This window comes from Schistocerca piceifrons, chromosome 2, assembly GCF_021461385.2.
Source record: "Schistocerca piceifrons isolate TAMUIC-IGC-003096 chromosome 2, iqSchPice1.1, whole genome shotgun sequence".
Lineage (NCBI taxonomy): Eukaryota > Metazoa > Arthropoda > Insecta > Orthoptera > Acrididae > Schistocerca > Schistocerca piceifrons.
In genome coordinates this window covers 655869179-655893731 of record NC_060139.1, presented here as the reverse complement: position 1 = coordinate 655893731, position 24553 = coordinate 655869179, and the positions used below count along the sequence as shown (strand labels likewise).

Genomic DNA, 24553 nt, shown 5'->3' with positions numbered 1-24553 from the left:
AATTGATAAAAATTTGGGTTTACATCTTCATGCCCTCTAATTGCTAGTCCTTGTCGGCATAGAAATTGAATGGTAGTAAAAATTGTCGCAAGAGCTAAACGGCCTTTCTTCGTATCAGTATCTAACTGTTCATTCAATTGGGAGGCCACACTTCGGTTAGTGATAGAATTTAGTTTCAGAACACCTTCTTTATGCGTAAACGTATTTTCATGAAGACAGAATTTTTCCAAAGCCTTTTCCCAGTTATATGGAAGTAAATGCATCTTCTTTTCTTGAAGAAAATTGTAATAAATTTTTAGCATCTGACTCTTTGCAGGTTTTGCAGAAAACTTTTTCGGTAGATGCTTCATATTCTAGCCATGTATATTTGATCAACCAAGACTTCTGAAATGATCTTCCCTTACCGGACAGTCCAGCTTTCAGCTGTGAATGGTTCTCGCCTGAAGACGAAGCATTTGATGACGCGATATTTGTTGGACGTTGACTTGCAGTATCATCAACTTTCAAGCACGCTGTTTTGGTTACAAATTTATCCATTGCGAACTTTATTCACAATACACTAAGACTAAAGTAAACAAATAAAATATAGTCATATAAAATAGTCCACCAGACACTAAAGTCGGAACACTAAATACGTCTGCAGCATGCACTGAACTAAACTATTCACACTGAATGACAGTGACAGCAGGGTGGGCTTTATATAGCCACGGCGTCGTAATGCCTCAAAGTGTCAAGGCGATGCGAGGCGGAGGGTTCCAGGTGCTTCTGCTCCAGTCCTTTTGATGTCGCTGCAGCTACAGCACTGGCCCGCAGGTGCCAGACTTTACCCGAAGGCTCGCGCACCATGACAAATTCTAAGCATGCCCGCAGCACCATAACACTATCATGATTCACACCACTCGTTTTCAGCTAACCTGCTTATTACCATAATAATTATTTAACTAATTACTGAATGTACTTTAAAAGGTAAATATCGTCAAACAAGGAAAATAAAAAATTCCAACATAATTTTGTGATTTTACAAAGCATAATATAACTAATGATTTTCTTAAATTTAGGTTTAGGTTCTGGATTCTTTCCATCCTGCTCACTTCCTACTCCCACCTTGAAGTACCACTGTCCACCACATCTACAACACCTCCAAACCTCCCCCACTTCCCCTCATAGCTGACAAACTTTGTCTTGCAGACCTACTATACTTACCCCAACCTCCAAAACTCCCTCCCACCACCACACAGAATCCAGAATCTAAACAGACCTGCAGCACATTCATGAACTTTTACTCCATGCTTTAGCCCCACAGAAATATCAGTCCTTTTCAAAGGCCTCACCTTTTGCCCCACTCCCAAATTCAATCATGCAGGGCTTGTTAAAGACTTTCCCTCCTTCTCCCAGTCCCTACAGTGGAAACACTTTTTTGCCACCAACCCTACCAATTGTACTCAACCAAAGACCAATACTGAACCTTGCCTAACTCATTTCACTCCTCCATCCAACCATGGTGCACACCCACTGCCCCCAAACCACCCCCTTTTAACTTTCCAGAATTTCTTTACTTCGGACCTTGCCTCACCATCATTCCCCGAATCCCTCAACATACAGACTAACCTTACATCCACAGAAAGAATCGCAGTCTACCATCTAAAAACTGATCCTGACCTTATAATCCTACCTGCGAACAAAGGCTCCACCACTGTTGTTTCAAACCGCAAAGATTATCTGGCGGGAGGACTCCCACCTTGCCACAGTGACCCCATTCTAGTAATCCTGCAGTATCTCCAGTCACTACTCAAATCCTTATGCCCATCCCAGTATCTCTCCCTGGAGTCCAACTCTCTGCTCACCCCTACCATTCCCTGCACTCCTATCTTCTACATGCTTCCTAAAGTCCATAAACCTAACCACCCAGGGCGCCCCATTGTGTCAGTTACTGTGCCTCCCTGAGAGAATCTTTGCTCTCTTAGACCAACACCTTCAACCTATTACTCGGAACCTACCCTCCTATGTAAAAGATAGCAATCATTTCCTGCACCGACTCTACACAGTTCCAGTCCCTTTACCACAAGATGCTCTGCTTCTCACTATTGATGCAACCTCCTGGTACACTAACATTCCTAATGCCCATGGCCTTACCGCTATTGAACACTACCTTTCCCAACGCCCGACAGATTCCAAACCAACCACCTCCATCCTAGTCGGCATGACCAACCATATCCTCACCCACAATTACTTTTCCTTTGCTGGTATTACCTACAAACAAATACAGGGTACGGCTATGGGAACCCACATGGCACCATCCTATACCAACCTATTCATGGGCCATCTAGAGGAATGTTTCGTAAACCCCTCACCCAGTCCAGATTCATTGATGACATCTTTGCTATCTGGATCGAAGGTGAGGACACCCTATCCACATTCCTCCAGAGCCTCAACAACTTCTACCACATTTGCTTCACCTGGTCCTGCTCAACCCACAACTCACCTTCCTAGATGTTGTCCTCCACCTTAAAGATGGTTACATCAGTACATCCATCCATATCAAACCCACTAACCACCAACAATACCTCCACTTCGACAACTGCCACCCGTTCCATACCAAGAAGTCCCTTCCATACTGCCTAGCCACACGTGTTCGTCGCATCTGCAGTGATGAGCGGTCCCTCTCGAAATATACTGAGGGTCTCACAGAGGCCTTCACTGACCGTAGTTATCCTCCCAACCTTGTACAAAGAGGAGCATTGCCCTCGTAACTCAGTACCACCAAGGACTGGAGCAACTGAACTATGTTCTCCTCCAGGGTTTCGACAACCTCTCGTTATGCCCTGACATGAGAAATGTTCTGCCTGCTATCCTTCCCAACCCCCACACAGTGGTATTCCATTGTCCACTTATCCTACACAATATACTCATCCATCCCTACACAACTCCTGCTCCCAACCCTCCTTACCTCATGGCTCATACCCCTGTAATAGAACCAGATGCAAGACCTGTCCCATACATCCTCCCGCCGCCACCACCACCACCACGACCTACTCCAGTTCAGTCACTAATATCACTTATCCCATCAATGGCAGGGCTACTTGTGAAACCAGTCATGTGGTCTACAAGCTAAGCTGCTACCACTGTGCTGCATTATATGTAGGCATGACAACCAACAAGCTGTCTGTCTGCGTGAATGGCCGCCAACAAACTGTGGCCAAGAAACAAGTGGACCACTCTGTTGCTGAACATGCTGCCAAACATGATATCCATCATTCCGATGACTGCTTCACAGCCTGTGCCTTCCCCCCAGGGGATCCACAACTCTTTTGTGGATACGTGTGTAGCGAGCACGGGACCCCGAGCTAATGTGGCCTTCCTTCCTTTCCGGGCTGCATACCTTCCCTTTCCGTATCCTTCCCCATCCCTCATCTTCGCCTCCCCCCCCCCCCCCCCCTCACCTCTGGCTCTTTCCTTCCCTTTCTCCCCCTCTGGGAGTATGGTTTGTGCCTACGTCCGGAGACGGACGCTTGTAAACGTACCGCACTCTTCGCCTTGCTTGCTTGTATGTCTTCATCTTTCTTCGTCCTTCTCTTTTCCTTACCTCTTCTCTTTACCTCTTCTCTTTACCTTTTTCTCCGCTGCGGCGTTTGAGACCTCTCTTCTTTCCTTTCCCTGTCTCTTTCTTCCTCCCTGTGCGTGTCTGAAGGCCGACCCACGCACTTCCGTGCGTAGCCGGTGACGGGGTAACGCGTAATTCCCCGCCCCGGGTAGACAGGTAGGACACGTACGTACCCCCTGGTAACGGCCAGGCCCAGGGAGGGGTGATTACCCGAGCTGATACCTTCCGAAAGTGCCGATTGGTCCCTCCGTCCGTTTGTCGGGAGGTGTGACCTGAGGTGTGAACACTCCCCTAAGGCGGGTGTGCCCTCGGTGAGGGCCCCCACAAGGGAGGAGCGCGCCATCGGAGACGTCGGTAATCATGGGAGATTCTTCCGCAATGGTTTCCTCACCTTCCACTATGTCTGCTCACAAACGTAAGTTCACTGAGTCTCAGCCACAGACGGTTCTTCCATCGTTGCCACAGTTCCTTGTTGTTTCTCGGTCTGACGAAGGTCACGACTTTTCCACGGTCAACCCTTTCATTATTCAGAAAGGTGTCGACGCAATTGCGGGTCCTGTAAAGTCTTGTTCCCGATTACGGAATGGCACCCTGTTGTTGGAAACACACAGTGCCCTCCAGGCTCAAAAATTGCTGCGTACTTCTCTGCTCCACACCTTCCCTGTCCGGGTGGAACCGCACCGTACCTTAAATTCCTCGCTTGGAGTCGTTTATACACGCTCCCTCGATGGATTGTCTGATGAAGAAATTCAGCACTACCTGTCTGACCAGGGCGTCACAGCTGTTCATCGGGTTATGAAAAGGGTTGACTCGAACATCATTCCAACCCGCACTGTCTTCTTGACATTTGACAAAGTTCAACTCCCATCAAAAATCAAAGCAGGCTATGAGATAATTTCCGTTCGCCCTTATGTCCCAAACCCTACGCGTTGCTATCGATGTCAGCGGTTCAATCACACCAGCCAGTCCTGTTCCAATCCGGCCAAATGTGTTACGTGTGGCAAGGATGCCCATGAGGGTGCTTGTCCACCTCCATCCCCTCGCTGCATCAACTATATGGGTGACCACGCTGCTTCCTCTCGAGACTGCCCCGTTTTTAAGGACGAAAAACTCATCCAGGAAATAAGAGTGAAGGAAAAGGTGTCGACCTTTGCTGCTCGAAAGTTACTCGCCAGTCGACAGCCCACTGTGCCTCAGAAAGGAAAATACAGCACTGTCCTTGCTTCTCCTCGGCCAACAAAGGAGGCGGCCACGCAGACTTGCGACCTCACCTTTAGTACCACGGTCGTCAGATCGGCCAGTGCAAAGATCGCCCGTTCAACCTCACCACTTTCGCCTGCCCACTCTATGGCTCACCCTTCGTCGGGTTCTGCTAAATCTCGAGCCCAAAAGTCAGACGCCAAGTCTTCGAAAAAAGAGCATTCTCGTGAAGAGTTTTTACGTACCGCAACTTCACAACCATCGGTTCCTCCTTCATCTAAACATCATACTTCCAAGAAGGCTACGAAGAAACACAGTTCCTCTCCTTCTCCGCCAAGGCGTGTCCCATCTACAGCACCACCTGGCGGAAATCGCCCTCGGTCGTCTTCTGTGTCGCCGAGGCGCACTGCTGGTGGCCGGTCAACTGGCCGATCGTTGGTGGCTGGAGCTGCTCCTGACAAACCTATGGATCAGGATCTTCTGCCTTTGACTGAATGCCATTCCATGCTGTCGGTCGCAAGCTCTGAGCAGTCGTTGAGTTGACAGCACCCTTGGTCACGTTCCTCCATTTTCTGTTCACCCTATGTCCATTATCCACTGGAATATCCGCGGCATTCGAGCCAATCGGGATGAATTGTCGATCCTCTTACGATCCTACTCGCCGGTCATCTTCTGTCTTCAGGAAACAAAGCTGCGTCCCCATGACCGCTTTGTTCTCCCCTCATTTTCAGTCCGTCCGATATGACCTCCCCTCTGTTGAAGGCACTCCAGCCCATGGAGGACTCATGATTCTGCTCCACGATACTCTCCATTATCACCAAATCCCCTTAAACAGTTCCTTCCAAGCTGTCGCCGTCCGTCTTTCCCTTTCTGGATACACGTTCTCTCTTTGTACGGTATACATTCCATCGTCCACACCAATGGCACGAGCTGATCTCCTTCATCTTCTTGGTCAGCTTCCACCCCCCTATTTGCTGGTCGGGGACTTCAATGCGCACCACCCGCTTTGGGGATCTCCACATCCTTGTCCACGTGGCTCACTATTGCTAGACATCTTCCACCAAGCGGATCTAGTCTGCCTCAACACTGGGGTCCCCACATTTTTGTCTGCCTCCACGACAAATTTATCTCATTTGGACCTTGCGGTCGGTACTGTTCCGCTAGCTCGGCGCTTCGAATGGTTCGCCCTTGATGATACACACTCGAGTGACCACTTTCCATGTGTCTTTAGACTGCAGCCTCAACTGCCATATATGCGCTCGCGACGCTGGAAGTTTGCCCAAGCCGATTGGACACTTTTTTCGTCTCTAGCGACATTCGATGACCGTCGCTTTCCCAGCGTCGACGATGAGGTCACACATATTACCGACGTTATTCTCACAGCTGCGGAACGTTCAATACCACGCACCTCCGAATTGCCCCGGCGCCCCCCAGTTCCTTGGTGGAACGAGGCATGCCGTGACGCAATACGTGAGCGGCGACGTGCTCTTCGCATTTTCCGTCACCATCCAACTTCGGCAAACTGTATCCGATATAAGCAGCTCCGTGCGCGATGCCGTCGCGTCATCCGCGATAGCAAGAAGGCAAGCTGGAAATTCTTTATTAGCTCATTTAACACCTTCACTCCCTCCTCGGAAGTTTGGAGTCGGCTTCGACGGTTCTCAGGCGCGCCTAGTTTCTCCCCGGTCTCTGGGCTCACTGTCGCGCATGATACCTTAGTGGACCCCGTTGGAATTTCTAACTCATTGGGTCAGCACTTTGCTGAGATTTTGAGCTCTTCAAACTACCCGCCAGCGTTTCTCCCGAAGAAACGTGCAGCGGAAGTGCGACATCTTGCTTTCTCCTCTCAAAATCACGAAAGCTACAATACTGTTTTCTCCATGCGGGAACTCCAACATGCCCTCTCTTCTTCTCGCTCCTCCGCCCCAGGACCGGATGGTATCCATGTCCAAATGTTGCTGCATTTATCAACCCATAGCCTGCGTTACCTCCTTCGCCTTTACAATCGAATTTGGACCGACAGTACCTTTCCCAGGCGATGGCGGGAAGCTATTGTCGTTCCCGTTCCGAAACCTGGAAAGGACAAACATCTCCCCTCTAGCTATCGCCCCATTTCTCTCACGAGTTGTGTCTGTAAGGTTTTGGAGCGTATGGTGAATTACCGTTTAGCTTGGTGGCTGGAATCCCGCAGTCTTTTAACACCAGCCCATTGCGGATTCCGAAAGCATCGTTCTGCCGTTGACCATCTTGTTGCTCTCGCCACTTATATCATGAACAATTTTCTCCGGAAACGCCAAACGGTAGCAATATTTTTTGATCTGGAGAGAGCAAACGATACCTGTTGGAGGACAGGCATCCTCCGCACACTGTTCTCTTGGGGCTTTCGAGGCCTGCTGCCCCTTTTTCTTCGCGAATTTATGGCAGAGCGCACATTTAGGGTGCGGGTGAACACTACTCTCTCCCGTACTTTCTCCCAAGAAAACGGGGTACCCCAGGGCTCCGTGCTGAGTGTTGTACTGTTTGCCATCGCCATTAATCCAATTATGGATTGTCTCCTTCCTGATGTCTCGGGCTCCCTCTTTGTGGACGATTTTGCGATCTACTACAGCTCTCAACGGACCAGCCTGCTTGAAAGACGTCTTCAAGGATGTCTCGATCGCCTCCACTCGTGGAGCATCGAAACCGGCTTCCGTTTCTCACCCAGTAAGACCGTTTGTGTTAATTTTTGGCGACGTAAGGAGTTTCTTCCGCCCTCCTTACATCTAGGTCCTGTCAACCTTCCGTTTTCCGACGTCGCTAAATTCTTGGGTCTTATGTTTGACAGAAAACTGTGCTGGTCCTCCCACGTTTCCTATCTTTTGGCTCGCTGTCTGCGTTCCCTTAACACCCTCCGTGTGCTGAATGGTACCTCCTGGGGAGCGGACCGAGTGGTCCTTCTCCGCCTCTATCGCGCCTTAGTGCGCTCGAAATTGGATTATGGAAGCATAGTCTACTCCTCCGCTCGGCCGTCTATTCTTCGGCGTCTCGACTCTATCCACCACCGTGGATTACGTTTAGTGTCTGGAGCTTTTTACACCAGCCCTGTGGAAAGCCTTTATGCTGAGACTGCTGAACCTCCGCTGTCCAATCGGCGGGCAGTCCTTCTGAGTCGTTATGCTAGCCATCTGTCTTCCATGCCTGCTAATCCAGCCCATGACCTTTTTTTTGACACCTCCTTTGATGTCGGGTATGCAGGCCGCTCCTCCTCCCTACTACCCCCAGGAGTCCGCTTCCGTCAACTGCTCCATTCTCTCTCCTTCCGCTTTCCTAAAACCTTCTTGACAACTTGGGGTACAGCACCGCCTTGGCTCAGAGACCTATGTCAATTTCCCAAGGATGGTACCCCTACACTTGTTTACCGTCGGGCATTTGCTGCTCTATGTGCACAAATGATGGAAGCCACATTTATTTACACCGACGGCTCGAAAACATCGTTAGGTGTAGGGAGTGCCTATATTGTTGGCGACACCCCAAATCACTTTCGGCTTCCCGACCAGTGTTCGGTTTATACTGCGGAGCTTTACGCTGTTCTCCAGGCTGTCCACTACATCCGCCGCCATCAGCGGATACAGTACGTAATCTGCTCAGATTCTCTCAGCTCTCTCCTAAGTCTCCAAGCTCTTTACCCTGTGCACCCTCTGGTCCACCGGATTCAGGACTGTCTGCGCTTGCTTCACCTGGGGGGCGTCTCAGTGGCATTCCTCTGGCTCCCGGGACACGCTGGTATCTGTGGGAATGAGGCGGCCGATATAGCGGCCAAGGCTGCAGTCTCTCTTCCTCGGCCAGCTATTCAGTCTCTTCCGTTTACCGATCTACGGAGCGGTTTATGTCGCCAAGTTGCTCATTTATGGCATGCGCATTGGTCAACACTTCCCCATAATAAATTGCGGGAAGTGAAAGCCCTTCCTTGCGCTTGGACCTCTTCCTCCCGAACGCGTCGTCGGGAGGAGGTAATTTTAGCTAGACTCCAGATAGGGCACTGTCTTTTTAGCCATCGACATCTTTTAAGCGGTGATCCTCCCCCACTCTGTCCCCACTGCTCTCAGCTGTGGATGGTCAGACACCTTTTAATTGAATGCCCCAATTTTAATCCGTTACGCTCCCGTCTACAGCTATCGCATGATCTATCGTTGATTTTAGCAGATGACACGCGCTCAGCTGACCGCGTTCTACAGTTTATTAGTGACAGTGAAATGACGTCAGTCATTTGATTTTTTTTTTTTTTTTTCTTTGGGGGGGGGACAACCAACCCCTTTCTATAGTGGATTTTTAAGCATTCCTTCTGCCTTTAGTTTCTCAAGTTTTATGACTTTGTTCCCCTTGCTGCTGATTTTAAATTTCGTTTTTTTCCTGTTTCCTACATCACGGGCTGGGCGCTAATGACCATAGAAGTTTTGCGCCCTTTTAAAAAAAAAAAAAAAAAAAAAAATCCTGTGCCTTATTGATCCTTCCCACCAACACCAGCTTTTCTGAATTGCGCAGGTGCAAACTTTCCCTGCAGTACATCCTACATTCCCGTAACCCTCCTGCCTTTAACCTTTGCTAGTCACTGTCCTCACCCATCCAGCCCCTTCCCTGTTCCCATTCCAGTACTACACGGCCATCATTCCACCACCACAACCAGTCTTTCTATTTCTCTCCTTTTCCGCAACCCCCCCCCCCCCCCCCAACCCTCCTCCTCACTTCTTCCCTGCCTTCCATCTAATGTGCAGCACTTAACTGTCTGTGACCTGGTTGAAAGCTTTAATTGTGAGAGTATTTTTGTTGTGCCTATCTGCGACTCAGCATCTCTGCTGTATGTTGATAGCAACTTTCCTACCAACAATGGAATTTTATGTATCCTTTCTGAATAACAGTAGGTCCTTGGTAAAAAAAAAATTTGGATGAACTTCTGTGGCTTTAGTCAGCTTTCAGTGCCTTATACTCCATGATTTCAGGTTCAGTGCTTTTCATTAATGCTAGGAGTTCTGGTTCCTTCGCAACAAAGCTATGACAATTTGCAACTATGATCTTAATGTTTCCTAGGTCTACCATCATCCTCTGTGTGACCTGCAGCCTTTGGGACTGAACGCCTCTTTGTACTTTCCCAGGAGCCACTAATCTAAAAAAAACTGCCCAATCCATTTCGCACAGCCCCCACTACCTGTATTGTTAAGGTTGCATCATCAATTTTGAAACTAAATGTGTTACGGTGACAGTGACATAATTACAATATTCTTGTTATTAAAGACAGATGATTTTCATGTCCATTTGTTCATAAATGTAGCTTTCATTTTTTAAATTTTTTTTTAAATTTTTTTTAAATTTTTTTTAAAATAGAAATTGATGCTATGCGATGTTTCATTGTCATAACAGGTCATACAGAACATTCATAACTGTAATATGTGAGATCCTAGTAAAAGAAAGACTTGAAAATGGTGCTAGTGAAATTTTCACCTCCACTGTTTGTTAGAATCAAAATTTCGTGTAAAGACAAATAGGTATTTTGCATTTTAATTGAGTCAGGCATTAAACACCACTCCTCTCAACCCATCTGTTTCTGTCTAAATGTTGACAGCATATTTTTAATCTGGTCTCAAATTAAGGCATCAGATTTATGGTAGAAGTAGCAAAATTGATTTTTTGGACATTTTGTGGTTTAACACAATCTTGTAGTGCCTGTATTAAGAAGAACGAGGAAATGTTCTGAAGGAACAGGAACTGCTGTGACTACAGCCATTATGAATTGTATTCACATTTGCAAATATGAACAATCTTCGATTGTGTAAGGGAATGACAATGAAAATTTGTGCCGGACCAGGTCTTGAATGCGGATTTTACAATTTGTGAGCAGTCGCCTTAATCGCTTTGGCTATCCACACAACTCACATCCAGGCCCAAACTTCCATGTCATCGTTTAGGCATCACAATCTGTACTTGTACATACAGTATGTAATTCCTGTATGGGGGCGGACATTTTAATTGAAGGTCATTGCCTGGTATCAGCAGTTAAATATGATATTACAGTGCCTATCTTATTAAGAACAACATTGCATTGTTACAAAGGAACAGCCACTGTGGAGACTACAGCCGTTATGAAATATAAAATTTAAATTAAAATATCCTCCCCTGTATGGTAATTACATAATGTGCATATGGTACAGGTTGTGATGCAGGAATGATGACATATGGAAGTTTGCATATGGCTGTGAGCTGTGCATGGAAAGCAAAAGCGGAAGGTGACTGTTCGCATGAAGTGAGAAATGCAGGTTCAAGTCCTGGTGCAGCACAAATTTTCGCTGTTGTCATTCCCTTATACAGTTGATGGTTTTTCTTATTAACAACTGCGAATACATTTTATGCATAGAAATCGTACAGTTGGCTGGGCCATTTTGTGTAAAGGAAGCTGACACGTTAAGATCTTTATTGAAATGAATGCAGATTGTACTTTAGGCAATATATATGAAACAAAAGGCATACATATGGCATCAGAATGTACATGCTAAACAACTGGATGGTTTTGTAAATATGTACACTGTGTACATGGGGATGCTTGATGATACGGGTGGAGATATCGTGCTGGAAAGATTGTTTTGCATTTGTTTAGGAGAAGCTGCATGTTCTTTGTAATGTTTACATGGAAAATTACTGCAGTAGCTTTGTGCTAGCTAAAAACTTATTGAATCTGAAAATGCATTCTAGTGGCATGCTGATATTAAATAGGAGGAACACTTCCAAAATGTAGTATCTGCAAAACTGAGTAAAGGAAACACAATTTTTCACTAATTGCAAGGCATGATGATCATAAAATGGAGGGATAGATGAGAGGTTAGTTACAGTTCCACAATGGTTCAAGTGACAGTCGCGCCAGCAAACAATCTCAAAACCAGTACCAATTGTCAAATACAACACGAGTATGTCTGGGACTAATATGCAGAAATACATGTTGCCATATAATTTATATGAACGGAAGACTGTCCATTGACATTAAAATAATTATTTTCTCACTTGATTGACCTGCAGCTTTTCAGTTTGCATCACCTTAACAAATATGTGGGAAGTAAAATGACACTGTATGATTACAGAATAAAAATAATAAAGGGGCTACTTCCTCCAATGGGTTTTCGGGTACGTGTGGGTTCTGTCCTGTCCGACACCTTTCGCCAGGAGAATGGGGTGCCACAGGGCTCAGTTTTGAGCGTCGCTCTCTTCGCCATCGCGATCAATCCAATAATGGATTGCCTCCCAGCTGATGTATCAGGCTCCCTTTTCGTGGACGATTTTACCATATATTGCAGTGCGCAGTGTACACGTGTCCTGGAGCGCTGTCTTCAGCGTTCTCTTGACCGTCTTTACTCCTGGAGTGTCGCCAATGGCTTCCGTTTTTCTGCCGAGAAGACGGTCTGTATTAACTTCTGGCGCTACAAAGAGTTTCTCCCACCGTCCTTACGACTCGGTCCCGTTGCTCTCCCACTCGTGGAGACAATCAAATTTTTAGGCCTTACCTTTGACAGGAAACTTAGCTGGTCTCCACATGTGTCATATTTGGCCGCCCGTTGTACCCGTTCTTTAAATGTCCTCCGTGTTCTCAGCGGTATGTCGTGGGGAGCGGATCGAACCGTCCTACTTCGTCTATATCGGTCGATCGTCCGCTCCAAGCTGGATTTTGGGAGCTTCGTATACTCCTCTGCACGGCCATCCATCTTACGCCGCCTCAACTCCATACAACATCGGGGTTTACGACTTGCGATCGGAGCATTTTATACCAGTCCCGTAGAGAGTCTTCATGCTGACGCTGGCGAATTGCCACTCACCTACCGGCGCGATATACTGCTTTGCCGGTATGCCTGTCGGCTACTGTCAATGCCCGACCATCCATCTTATCGTTCCTTTTTTGACGACTCTCTTGACCTTCAATACGGGTTGTATGTCTCTGCCTTGCTACCCCCTGGAGTTCGCTTTCGTCGCCTCCTTCAACACCTTCATTTTTCACTCCCTGCAACCTTTCGAGTGGGCGAGAGCCGCACGCCACCTTGGCTCCAGGCTCAGGTCCGCGTTCACCTCGACCTCAGCTCGCTCCCAAAAGAGGTCACCCCCGGTTCGGTCTACCACTCCCGTTTTTTGGAACTTCGTTCGAAGTTCAACAACATGACTTTCATTTATACAGATGGCTCTAAGACCAATGACGGGGTCGGGTGTTCCTTTATTGTCGGGGCACAAAGTTTCCAATACCGGCTCCATGGCCATTGTTCGGTCTTCACAGCTGAGCTCTTTGCCCTCTACCAGGCTGTTCTTTACATTTGCCGCCACCGACATTCTGCTTATGTCATCTGCTCAGATTCCCTGAGCGCCATCCAGAGCCTCAGTGATCCGTACCCGGTTCACCCTTTCGTACACCGGATCCAACGCTCTCTTCAGCAGCTGGTGGACGTCGGTACGCCGGTTAGCTTTATGTGGGTTCCTGGCCATGTCGGTATCCCTGGGAACGAAGCTGCAGATGCCGCGGCCAAGGCTGCGGTCCTCCAGCCTCGGACAGCTTCTTGTTGTGTCCCTTCGTCCGATTTTAGCAGGGTCATTTGTCGGCGCGTTGTGTCGCTGTGGCATGCCGATTGGGCTGCACTTACCGACAACAAGCTTCGGGCCTTAAAACCTCTTCCCGTGGCTTGGACGTCCTCCTCACGCCCTTCTCGGCAGGAGGAGGTCGTTTTAGCAAGGTTAAGAATTGGACACTGCCGGTTCAGCCATCGCCATCTGCTGACGGCTGCGCCGGCGCCGTTCTGCCCATGTGGGCACTTGCTGACGGTTAGACATATTTTAATGTCCTGTCCAGATCTTACCACACTGCGCCTCGATCTTAACCTGCCTAATAGTTTAGATGCCATTTTAGCGGATGACCCACGAGCAGCTGCTCGTGTTCTTTGTTTTATCAATTTGACAAACCTCGCTAAGGACATTTGATGATGTTGTTTTAATCTTATGCCTGTCAGTCTGTCTTTTATTGTGTTTTCCCTTTTAGTTGTTGTTGTCAACTTGTGCCTCGCGGTGCATTCTTAGAGTAGTCAGGGCGCTAATGACCATTGACGTTGTGCGCCCGAAAACCACAAAAAAAAAAAAAATTCCTCCAATGGAAATTTGGAGAGATGTGAGAAAGAGACCTCATACTGAAACACACATTGTGCAAAAGTGGGTACCTACCAAAGGGAAAAATCAAATCATGTAAAAGAGATGTAAAAAAGTGCACTGAACAGGGCAAGTGTACTGACATAACGTATGAGTGTAGAGATTGTTGGAACAAGCCTAGATACTTTATGAACTGCTCTGTGATAACATGATTAGAGAGCATTTTGTTTTACAATGGATACTGTTAATATTTCCAGAGTTTTTTCTTCTTTTTGCTGTATTAAAATTAGCTTATGTTTTGATGTTTTATCATTGCTTCAGTGTTTTCATTGCCCCCCCCCCCCCCTTTCTAAGATGGGCATTTACATGCTCCTGGCACTTGCTAGCTTAACACACAATCCAAGTGTGACTGATGCTTATATGTGTTAAATTAGGTGTTACTATTTCAGGTACAGTGCAAAAACTGCAAAATTTGGCTTGACTTAGATTTTGGCTTGTAGTACATGCATACTTCAGGGCCTCACAAATGAGCAACCAATTGCTGCAATTTGCCTACAAACATGATCCATTGTCCATGCAATAGGTTAGTGACTTGTACTTAAGCCTACAGTGAATGAGTTAAAACATTTAAATGCTGTGTTATAGAATAACAGGTATAAAGGATACAAAATTAGATCTACATTCATTAGTAAAAGAAGAAGCAAACCCATTCAGTCAAAATTAAAAATAGACCTACAGCACTTCTTCCATTCTGCATAGCTATTCACACATGGACATTTGCTTGTAATATATGGTGTTAGGCCATTGTTCAGGCCACCTCAAAAAATTGAAGAAATGCTGTGTTTAGTGAAAAGGGACCTAGGCATAAGAGTGCGTGTTGTGTGAATTGTGCCATGTGATTGCAGTGAAAACTGCATAAGGCAGCCAATCCACATGCTGTTAAATGCAGTGCTGAACATAAATGGCACAGTAACTTCAGAAACTTTGAAAAGTCAGTGACTGTGGAACAAAGTCTTACAAAAAAAGGATAAGATGAGCTTTTAAAGCAGTAAGATCCCATCCCACAGACTCTTTACTTTGATTGTTTGGTAAAATGAGTGATTGAGACTTGCAAGTGCACCAGTAATAATGGAGACAGTGACCTATAAATCTAATGAAGCATGCTGAGTGGTGCTAAACAGAATTTTCACAAAGAGGAAAACTTCCAAACTTAATGCCAAAGGTGCTGGGATGATATCCATTTCTCTTTTGCTACATAATTCCAATCTGGTAGCAGAAGGCAGCTTGTATTTTTTTCACTCTCAGTTGCTCGCAATTGCTCATGTGAACTACATTTGTTAATTCATAATAAATGTGATAAAGATTGTATAAAAAATGAACCTGATGGGATTCAAAACCACAACATTAAGCTTAACAGCTTAACTGCTAGGCTGTGGCACCATTCTGAAAATTAGTGTTATTTTCAAAGTGCTACACCATCCCAAGAAATTATTTTTCATCCATTATTTGTAAACAGTGGCCCACCAGACTGTGTGGCTACAGGGTGCAATACGTGAAAGCCAAATATACTTCATTGTAAAGGCGTTTTCCAAAAGTCGGGCCCACCACTGGGGAGGTCCCCTTGTAAGAGTGGGAATTATTGAGAATGCAAGTTGAAGGAAAAATATGTACATCTACATCTGTACTTCACAAGCACACAAATATGGTGTGTTATAGAGGGTATTTCATGTATCACTGTCAACTCTTCCCTCTCCTGTTTGTGATGAATGGTACCCAGGAAGAATGAATATTTTTATGCTTCTGTGTGAACTGAAATTTCACCAAATTTGCATTCAGTCTTTCCACACAATATATGCAGGAAGAAGGACTATGTTGGTTGACTGTTTCAGGAATTGGAATTTTAACACCTAACTTCAGCAGTTGCATTATGCCACTCTTGTAACTTATGTCACTGGAGTTCAGTGAACAGCTCCTTGACTCTTTCACATTTATTAAATGAACCTGTGATGAAACACTCCTCTCTTCTTCGGATATTCTATCAATCCTACTTGCTGTGGGTCCCAAACTGAGGAGCAATAATCAGATACTGATTGTACGACACTTTTGTAATCTATTTCATTTATATAACAATGAAAATAATACATTATTGACAATATAATGCAAGTGAATAGGTAAAAAAATTTACTCACCAAGCTGCTATTTAGGGAGTAAAATAACTGATGATGGTCGAAGTAGAGAGGATATAAAATGTAGACTGGCAATGGCACGGAAATCGTTTCTGAAGAAGAGAAATTTGTTAACATCGAGTATAGATCTAAGTGTCAGGAAGTCGTTTCTGAAAGTATTTGTATGGAGTGTAGCCATGTATGGAAGTGAAACATGGACGATAACCAGTTTGGACAAGAAGAGAATAGAAGCTTTCGAAATGTGGTGCTACAGAAGAATGCTGAAGATAAGGTGGGTAGATCACGTAACTAATGAGGAGGTATTGAATAGGATTGGGGAGAAGAGAAGTTTGTGGCACAACTTGACTAGAAGAAGGGATCGGTTGGTAGGACATGTTTTGAGGCATCAAGGGATCACAAATTTAGCATTGGAGGGCAGCGTGGAGGGTAAAAATCGTAGAGGGAGACCAAGAGATCAATACACTAAGCAGATTCAGAAGGATGTAGGTTGCAGTAGGTACTGGGAGATGAAGAAGCTTGCACAGGATAGAGTAGCATGGAGAGCTGCATCAAACCAGTCTCAGGACTGAAGACCACAACAACAACAACAGCTGCGACAGGAGAACACACACACACACACACACACACACACACACACACACACACACACACGTTTAACTTTTACAAGCTTTCAGATCCAGTGGCTTCTTCTTCCTGCATATATTGTGTGGAAAGACTGTGAAGGCAAAATTAGTGAAATTTCAGATCATGCAGAAGCATAAAAATAGACAGGAAAAAAATTATAGGATGAACATCATAGTCATGTAGATAATGTGTTAACAAAATTGCAAAAACAGCATTGCCTTGAGAAGAGTACAGTCCCATGAAGAGATAAGAAAGCAACCCAAGAAATTGAGAAGAGCTTTTCCATGTGTCATCATTGAAGTACCTCAATAGAAACTTGCTGAGCAAATTATAATATTTTGTCATGTTTCTCCAAATTATAGTATTTTAGCATGTTTCTCCAAATTACAATATCTTATACCATAGATTCCCTCCTTATATAACTTTTTAGTATTAATTTTCATAATTTCTAGCAAACTGTTAATTGAGAACAAGGAAACTGAGGTTTGTTATTACATTTCACTTTAGATTCACTTGGAGAAAACAAAAGAGCGTTGGTGGGAGGCACTTCTTAAGTCAGAGCCAAAAATTGATTTAACACAGATTGATGCGAGTCGACCAATGGATGAGCTGTCTGAAGAAGAACACATGAAGATTGAAGAACTTATGTGGAATGAGCAGCGCAAAATGAAGGGTCTGCCAACTTCTCAAGAACTGGTAAGTGTCGAGACTGTACATGGATTATAACAAAATTATAGTTTTGTACAGAAAATGTTTGATTAATTTCACTTCTACTACCAAAAACCCCTTTTTGCAAAAATCCAGTTTCAAGCTTCAAGCTTGTTCTCAAATACAATATCTCAAAAAGAGATGCATGCTTGATGCATAGGTGAAACATAGTTTACGTTTGGCAGATGAATGTCAGATTAATGTAAGAGATCATGTATTATATGAAATCAATTCCTCAGCTTATTTACATTCAGACATTGAGTCTTTAAACATACAGGTCTTGGTGTGATAGTATTTGGATTGTAGTTGTTTGATGAGGTTGCAGTGTATCAGGTGATGAACATAACTAAGCTACACTGTTGTTAGTCTCTGTAAGATACTAGTATGTCTCTTTAAACACAGTCTCAATTGAACTGTTGCTGGAACTTATCAGGTTGTATCACACTGCACAGTAATGAAAAGTTTCACATGATACATCTCCTGTTCTGTTTTTGTAGTTGAGAATAAGTGTGAACGCTGAAACCAACATAATTGAACTTAGAATTTCTGAAAGTTGATGTTGTGCAATTAAATGTTTCATTCCTTAAGTCAACACAGCTGTACCATTACAAAATGAATAAAATTATAGCAACTGTAATTGAATTGTTTGTTTCAAAAGTTTCATAGAATAGATATTTTAAGGTTTTTGTCAAAGTGGTCGTGAATGTGATGAGCTACACACAGATAGTTATCAAAACCAAAATACTCTGAGAATGCGGCTTTCCTTGCCTCACCTAAGATTTTATTTTTGAATGTAATCTTTGAGAGATATGAACAGTATGATGAAGGAAAGTGCACTTGAGTACAGGAGCAGCTCATCTCCTGTGTCAACCATAAAACTTTGCAAGCACGTCAAGAATTACACTAGACCCTCGCTAATCCGGCCATTCCTGGCACACACGGGTGCCGGATTAGCGGAATTCCAGATGATTAAGTGTCTGAAATTTATTTTATTCATTTATTTTGTTTTTTATTTATTTTGGAAACATAGGGGATATAGTGTACTGTACTTTATTAAAATGAAGGATTCAATTTTAAAACATAAAGGATATACTTTATTAAATCCAAAAATACATTAATTTTCGAAGAAAACTTAGTCCTTGAGTGTATGCTGTACATAATTATACAGTCATATCACTTGTTATGTAACATGTCCCTAATTTTTAATTATCACAATGGTGATACACAATGGTGGCATGCTTTATCACACAAGTGCTTTACAAGCATATATCTGGGTGTTGCCTAAGGTACTCCAGGAAGAACTCGGCAGCTTCAGCACCAGCAGTATGAGAAATCTTCATGCTCTCTCCTCCTGTGTCCTCTTCTTCATCACTTTCATCATTACTTTCTTGCAAGCTTTTGATTATGTCTTCATCTGTTAAAGTTTGGTCTGTATTACAGTTTTCCTCATTCAGCCACGTAGTAACACCTTCATCGTCAATTTCTTCTCCTTCTGGAAGGTTGTGGAACATGTCACTGTACAAAGTAATTGATAATTCCAAATTGACTGGCTCATCACTGTCACTCACAACTGAATCCAACTTGGCATCAACGGATGGCCACAATTTCTCCAGCTCTTCATTATGACAGCACTCTCCACTTCATCCCATGCCTCGGCTGCTTGGAAAACATCATCATGTATGTTAATTGCCTCAGCATAGTCTCAATAGAGTCATTTTCACTTTTGTTCAGCAAGGAGATGAGAAGCGAATGTCGAACATGACATTCAATTGATTCCAAAATTCCCTGGTCCATGGGCTGAATTATGGCTGTCACATTGGGTGCGAAAAAGAGTGCTTGTACATGTGTACTATTGGACTTTAGAGAAACATCTAAAGGATGACTGGGAGCATTGTCAATCATAAGGATAACTTTCAGTGGAAGATTTTTCTTCTTTAGCTCTTTTCTCACTGCTGGTACAAACGTTTCATGGAACCACTGAGAGAATATTTGTCTGTCCATCCACGCTTTTTCTGAGTGCAATTTTGCACTGGTAGAGTATTGATGTCAGTGTGTTGAAAATAATGTGGCTGTTGGGATTTTCCAGTCACCATAAGTGGTAGTTTATGACTCCCATTTGCATTACAACACACCATTAATGTTATCCACTGTTTCTGTTGCCTGTAACCATAAGCTTTCTTCTTGTTCTTGGCAGCTAATGTTTTTGAAGGAGGCATCTTGTAAAAGAGTCCTGTTTCATCAGCTTTTTTCAAGGCATCAGCAGTTAAATCATCTTCTTGTATTATCTTTTGTATCTTGCGTACAAACTGCAGCATCATTATCGTTAGCTGAGTGACCTACTCCAATGACTGTCAGCTGCCAAATGTCATATCGTTTTTTCCAGTTCGATAGCCAACCTTCGCTCGCTGCAAACAAGTTACTACCGCCGAAGTTGTTTGTTAAATGCAGCTGCTTTTTCCTTTATAATTGGGCCACTGACTGAAATTTCTTTACTGCGTTGTTGTATGAACCATCAATAAATGGTTACGTCCAGTTCTCCATTCTCACTCTTTTGTATAACCTTCCATTTTACCAACTCACTATCCATTTGTGTTGAGTACTGTCGAATAACATCATCTTTCTTTTTGATGTCATAGATAACTGCTTGTCCAACACTGAACTTGGCAGCAATGGCTTTCTGTGAAGAACCTCTATTTAATTTATCTAAAATTTAGAGTTTCTACTTGAGGTCCGGCATAATGTGTTTCCTTTTAGAAGACATGATTCCAAACTGTGAAGTAAGCTACCATTTCAAATACAGTATACAAAGCATTGTTTAACTAAGCATTGTTGCACATGATAATTCATTGTGCACATGTTTTTGGATGTGCGCCGAATTACTGAGAGGCTGGACTACGCAGGGCCGGATTAGCAAGAGTCTAGTGTACTGATAACAAAGCTTTCTCATTATTGCCTATTTAGTAAGGTACTTTCCTCACTCACTCACTCACTCACTCACTCACTCACTTGCCAACTCACCTCCTCATTTTCCAAAAGAAGTGGCTGAGAGAGACTGTTCACCTGTGCTGAAGGGCACCATACCTCATACACATGAGTTTCTTTTGACTTTTTCCTTTTCCTTTGAATAGTGGTATCCAAAATTTTATTTAGAGAATGAGAGAATATAGATTATGTAGAGAGGAGCATGAAAAAGACAACATATTTACTTGTTTATATACAAGTCAGCTACTTTATTTGAGTTCAGTATTAATAATTTTAATTAGCTTGTGTGTCTTACTGTTTTGGTGTGAATTCATTATTTGAATATGTCCGGCTCATCATGCACTATCGTCATACCTGTAAGCACGAGGTAGATGTGGATTATGACAGATTTGTATGGTTTAGTAGAACTCATTTATCCTCCTGCATTCACTACTAATTGCAGTGTGGAACCTTCAGCTAGTCTTCCCCTCAGTGATTATGATTTGTTTAACACTTGTATGTTTCAATCTTTCTTCTCCTATTCAAAGGCACATTTCAGTCACATTATTGTGTGTGCCAGTTAATAACTACAATAACTGGTGAGGAAGTTTAGACCACTGCTAAATGCAGTAAGATTGATTGATCGATTGAGGTGCTGGTAGATAGCTGTAGGTATAAGGAGCTAAGGTCACTCACTGCATCCCAATACTGCTGGAGAATACTGTACATTCCGTACATAACATATTAAAGTATGTTAGCACAGTGGTAATTTCCACGTAAGTGTTCCATTTCTTCCCTTTTACGCATGGACTTCACATCTGGGATAATGTGCCTGTACCAACTGTAACTGTGTGAAATTATTATTAGGGATGCATCAGATGTTGCTTTCTCCACACACTGATGTGTTCAATGTAAATATAGCATACTGCAAGCGTAACAGTTTTTATTGCGATGATGTTTGATAATGTCCAAGGGGACAAAATTAGCTAACTGCCAAACAGTGCAGTGTAGTGTTTATTTAAAAAAACTACTGCTCTGATTACAAAGTGTTAGTTCTCTACTGACACTCAATTGGTATCCAAAAGTTGATCAGTTAGATGAAGCAGAAAGCAGGATTCATTAGGCAGCATCTTGCAAATTGGTGAAGTTTAATATCTAATTCTCATATGCAAATTGCAGCTTTTTCAAACACTGGATCTGCATTAACGTATATGTAACTGCCATTGAATTTCATATGCTAAGTTTTCCCTAAAGTATTGTTTTATGTGTAAATTCATTTGTGCACCACCTCATTTTGGCATTGAGCTTCTCCACTGTAGTAAGTTACTTTCTTCACAGAGCCTTATAGTTAAGTTTTGTCTCTTACTAATCGCAAGTGTCCCTCTTCAGGTTTTCTGTTGTTTATGTGCAAAACTTCCATGTGATCACAGAAATTAAAACTCATTGTGCCAATGGTAGTGTGTGTTTGCTGTGAAGCATGTTAAAATTCTCCCTTATTCAAGCTCATGGATTACTATTTGGTAGAGTGGTATGCAAACTTATTTTCAGCATCTGTAAAGACAAAAACATCCAAACTTAAACTACAGTTACATGAAAACAGAAAAAAAGATAACTAAAAATTGGTATTAGACAAGGATGGAAAAAAACTCGAGATATGAAGTTGCCGGTTCCTTATAGAGAGGAAGAATTTGAAGAGAGCAAGACTATGCCACATACTTTAGGGAGGCACAGCAGGTGAAAATGAGGTGATGTTTCTTCCATCACTCAATTCTGTCTGTGGCTCTTACTTAATTTCTGAATAGTTCTGTTTCCTTATGCCATTTCCTCTATTTTACCAACTAAATGAACCTTGGTTTCACTTATTTTCATGCTCGTGTCTTCCGTAACCTCATTATTAGAATATGCTTTACAAGGCAATTGGGTATAGATGAAATATGGATATACAAGGTGTTACAAAAAGGTACGACCAAACTTTCAGGAAACATTCCTCACACACAAATAAAGAAAAGATGTTATGTGGACATGTGCCCGGAAATGCTTAATTTCCATGTTAGAGCTCATTTTAGTTTCGTCAGTATGTTCTTCCACCTACACTCAATGGAGCACGTTATCATGATTTCATACGGCATACTCTTCCTGTGCTGCTAGAACATGTGCCTTTACAAGTACGACACAACATGGGGTTCATGCACGATGGATCTCCTGCACATTTCAGTCGAAGTGTTCGTACGCTTCTCAACAACAAATTCGGTGACCGATGGATTGGTAGAGGCGGACCAATTGCATGGCCTCCACGCTCTCCTGGCCTCAACCCTCTTGACTTTCACTTATGGGGGCATTTGAAAGCTCTTGTCACACAACCCCGGTACCAAATGTAGAGACTCTTCGTGCTCGTATTGTGGACGGCTGTGATACAATACGCCATTCTCCAGGGCTGCATCAGGGATTCCATGCGACAGAGGTTGGATGCATGTATCCTCGCTAACGGAGGACATTTTGAATATTTCCTGTAACAAAATGTTTGAAGTCACGCTGGTACGTTCTGTTGCTGTGTGTTTCCATTCCATGATTAATGTGATTTGAAGAGAAGTAATAAAATGAGCTCTAACATGGAAAGTAAGTGTTTCCAGACACGTCCACATAACATATTTTCTTTCTTTGTGTGTGAGGAATGTTTCCTGAAAGTTTGGCCGTACCTTTTTGTAACATCCTGTATATGCCTCTACAGAATTAAAACTGCCAACATTTTGTAAATTTGTCTGTGTTTGATCTTTGTGGAAATAAATTTGTAATTTTTTAAGTTTTTCATTGTAGTCATCGCCAGCTCACATTATTGCTCTTAGTTTTATTGCATGGAAGAAGGTGTCAGAGAGAAAGCAAATACTAAGTGGTGTTGCCAGTTTGCTCTTTGTCTCTGTACCACACTTCACACTCACTTCCTACCTTTGTAACTGACAACACAGAGGTGACTGGACCGCTGTCTCTGTATCTGATCTTTCCGAGTAAAATTTATATGCTCAGAAAACTATCTCTTTCGCTTCTTGACGTAATACTTGCCGTGTTTGCTTTATGCCGTGCGTAATGAATGCAGTATGATCTGTACATCTCAGCATACCAGAACTAACATGAATATCAGTGGTAAATATTCTACTTGCACCCCAAAGTATTCTCAACAAGCTCATGTAGCAAAATGACTCTGCTGGCTGGGGGTCATTGGTACACTTCTCATTGCTGCTGGCACATAGCCCTACGACTCACTTCCTCATGTGCACACTACTATACCAAAAAAAAAAAAAAAAAACAGTGGGAAGTCCAGGGAGGAATATTAGTAATATGGAAAGGATGCTACTCACCATGTAGAGAAGGGGTTGAGTCATAGCCATATTGCTGCTACTATAACCCATGTTACTTTTGCTGCAGATTTTTTTAAGAGTATGTCATTATGTTCTGTTTCAGGGGCTGTCAAACATTTTAAAGGACGCATGGGACAAAGAAGGGTCGCCTTTCAAGGGACGTCCCTATGACCCTTCATTGTTGAGTTTCGCAAGTGGTTCATGCACTATCCAACCAGACGGGAACTAAATAAACTATGTACACTTTTAAAGTCTCATGATGTATTCATCTTCAGAAGTTTATTATGAGTGTAGAGATCCCACAACTCAGTTACATCATATTGCACAGTTGCATCGTATTGCACATGTTTTGTAATAGATATACAGAAAAATGTTGTGATTTCTTTTTAGAATTATGAACCTCATTTGTTTCTTCTTGTTTTGCCTGTCATACTTTGATTTGTCTCTTGTTCGATCTGGAATTTGTATCAAAGTTGTGTGGAAATGTGTATTTTTCATGAACTGTTGTTATTTCAGTTAAAAAATATATATAGTCATTTTAATTGTAAAATAATTGCCATCTGGTGTCATGTGGGAAATTTGAAGAGAATTTGTTACTTTTGAAATGCATAATGCATTACAGGGGGGTGGGGGGATACATTTTGCAGGGAGACATCTTCTGTAGCAGTTGCTGTACACACTTAAAACCACTGGCAACACTGGAGAAATATATTAAGTACTAGGTATTGGTGATCAATTAAGTTTTTCACAGTGCTTGTGTGATTACATGGATTGAAATATGA

General features: G+C 43.4%; 1 protein-coding gene across 1 annotated transcript in view; it reads left to right on the top strand.

Annotated features, from left to right (window-relative positions):
* Positions 1-24553, top strand: part of LOC124777742 (nudC domain-containing protein 3-like) — an 88331-nt gene extending 63778 nt beyond the window's left edge. The window contains exons 6-7 of the mRNA XM_047253242.1: positions 17257-17445; positions 23875-24553. Coding sequence (XP_047109198.1) covers positions 17257-17445; positions 23875-24000 — 315 coding nt within the window. The 3' untranslated portion in view covers positions 24001-24553. The remainder of the gene's footprint in view (positions 1-17256; positions 17446-23874) is intronic.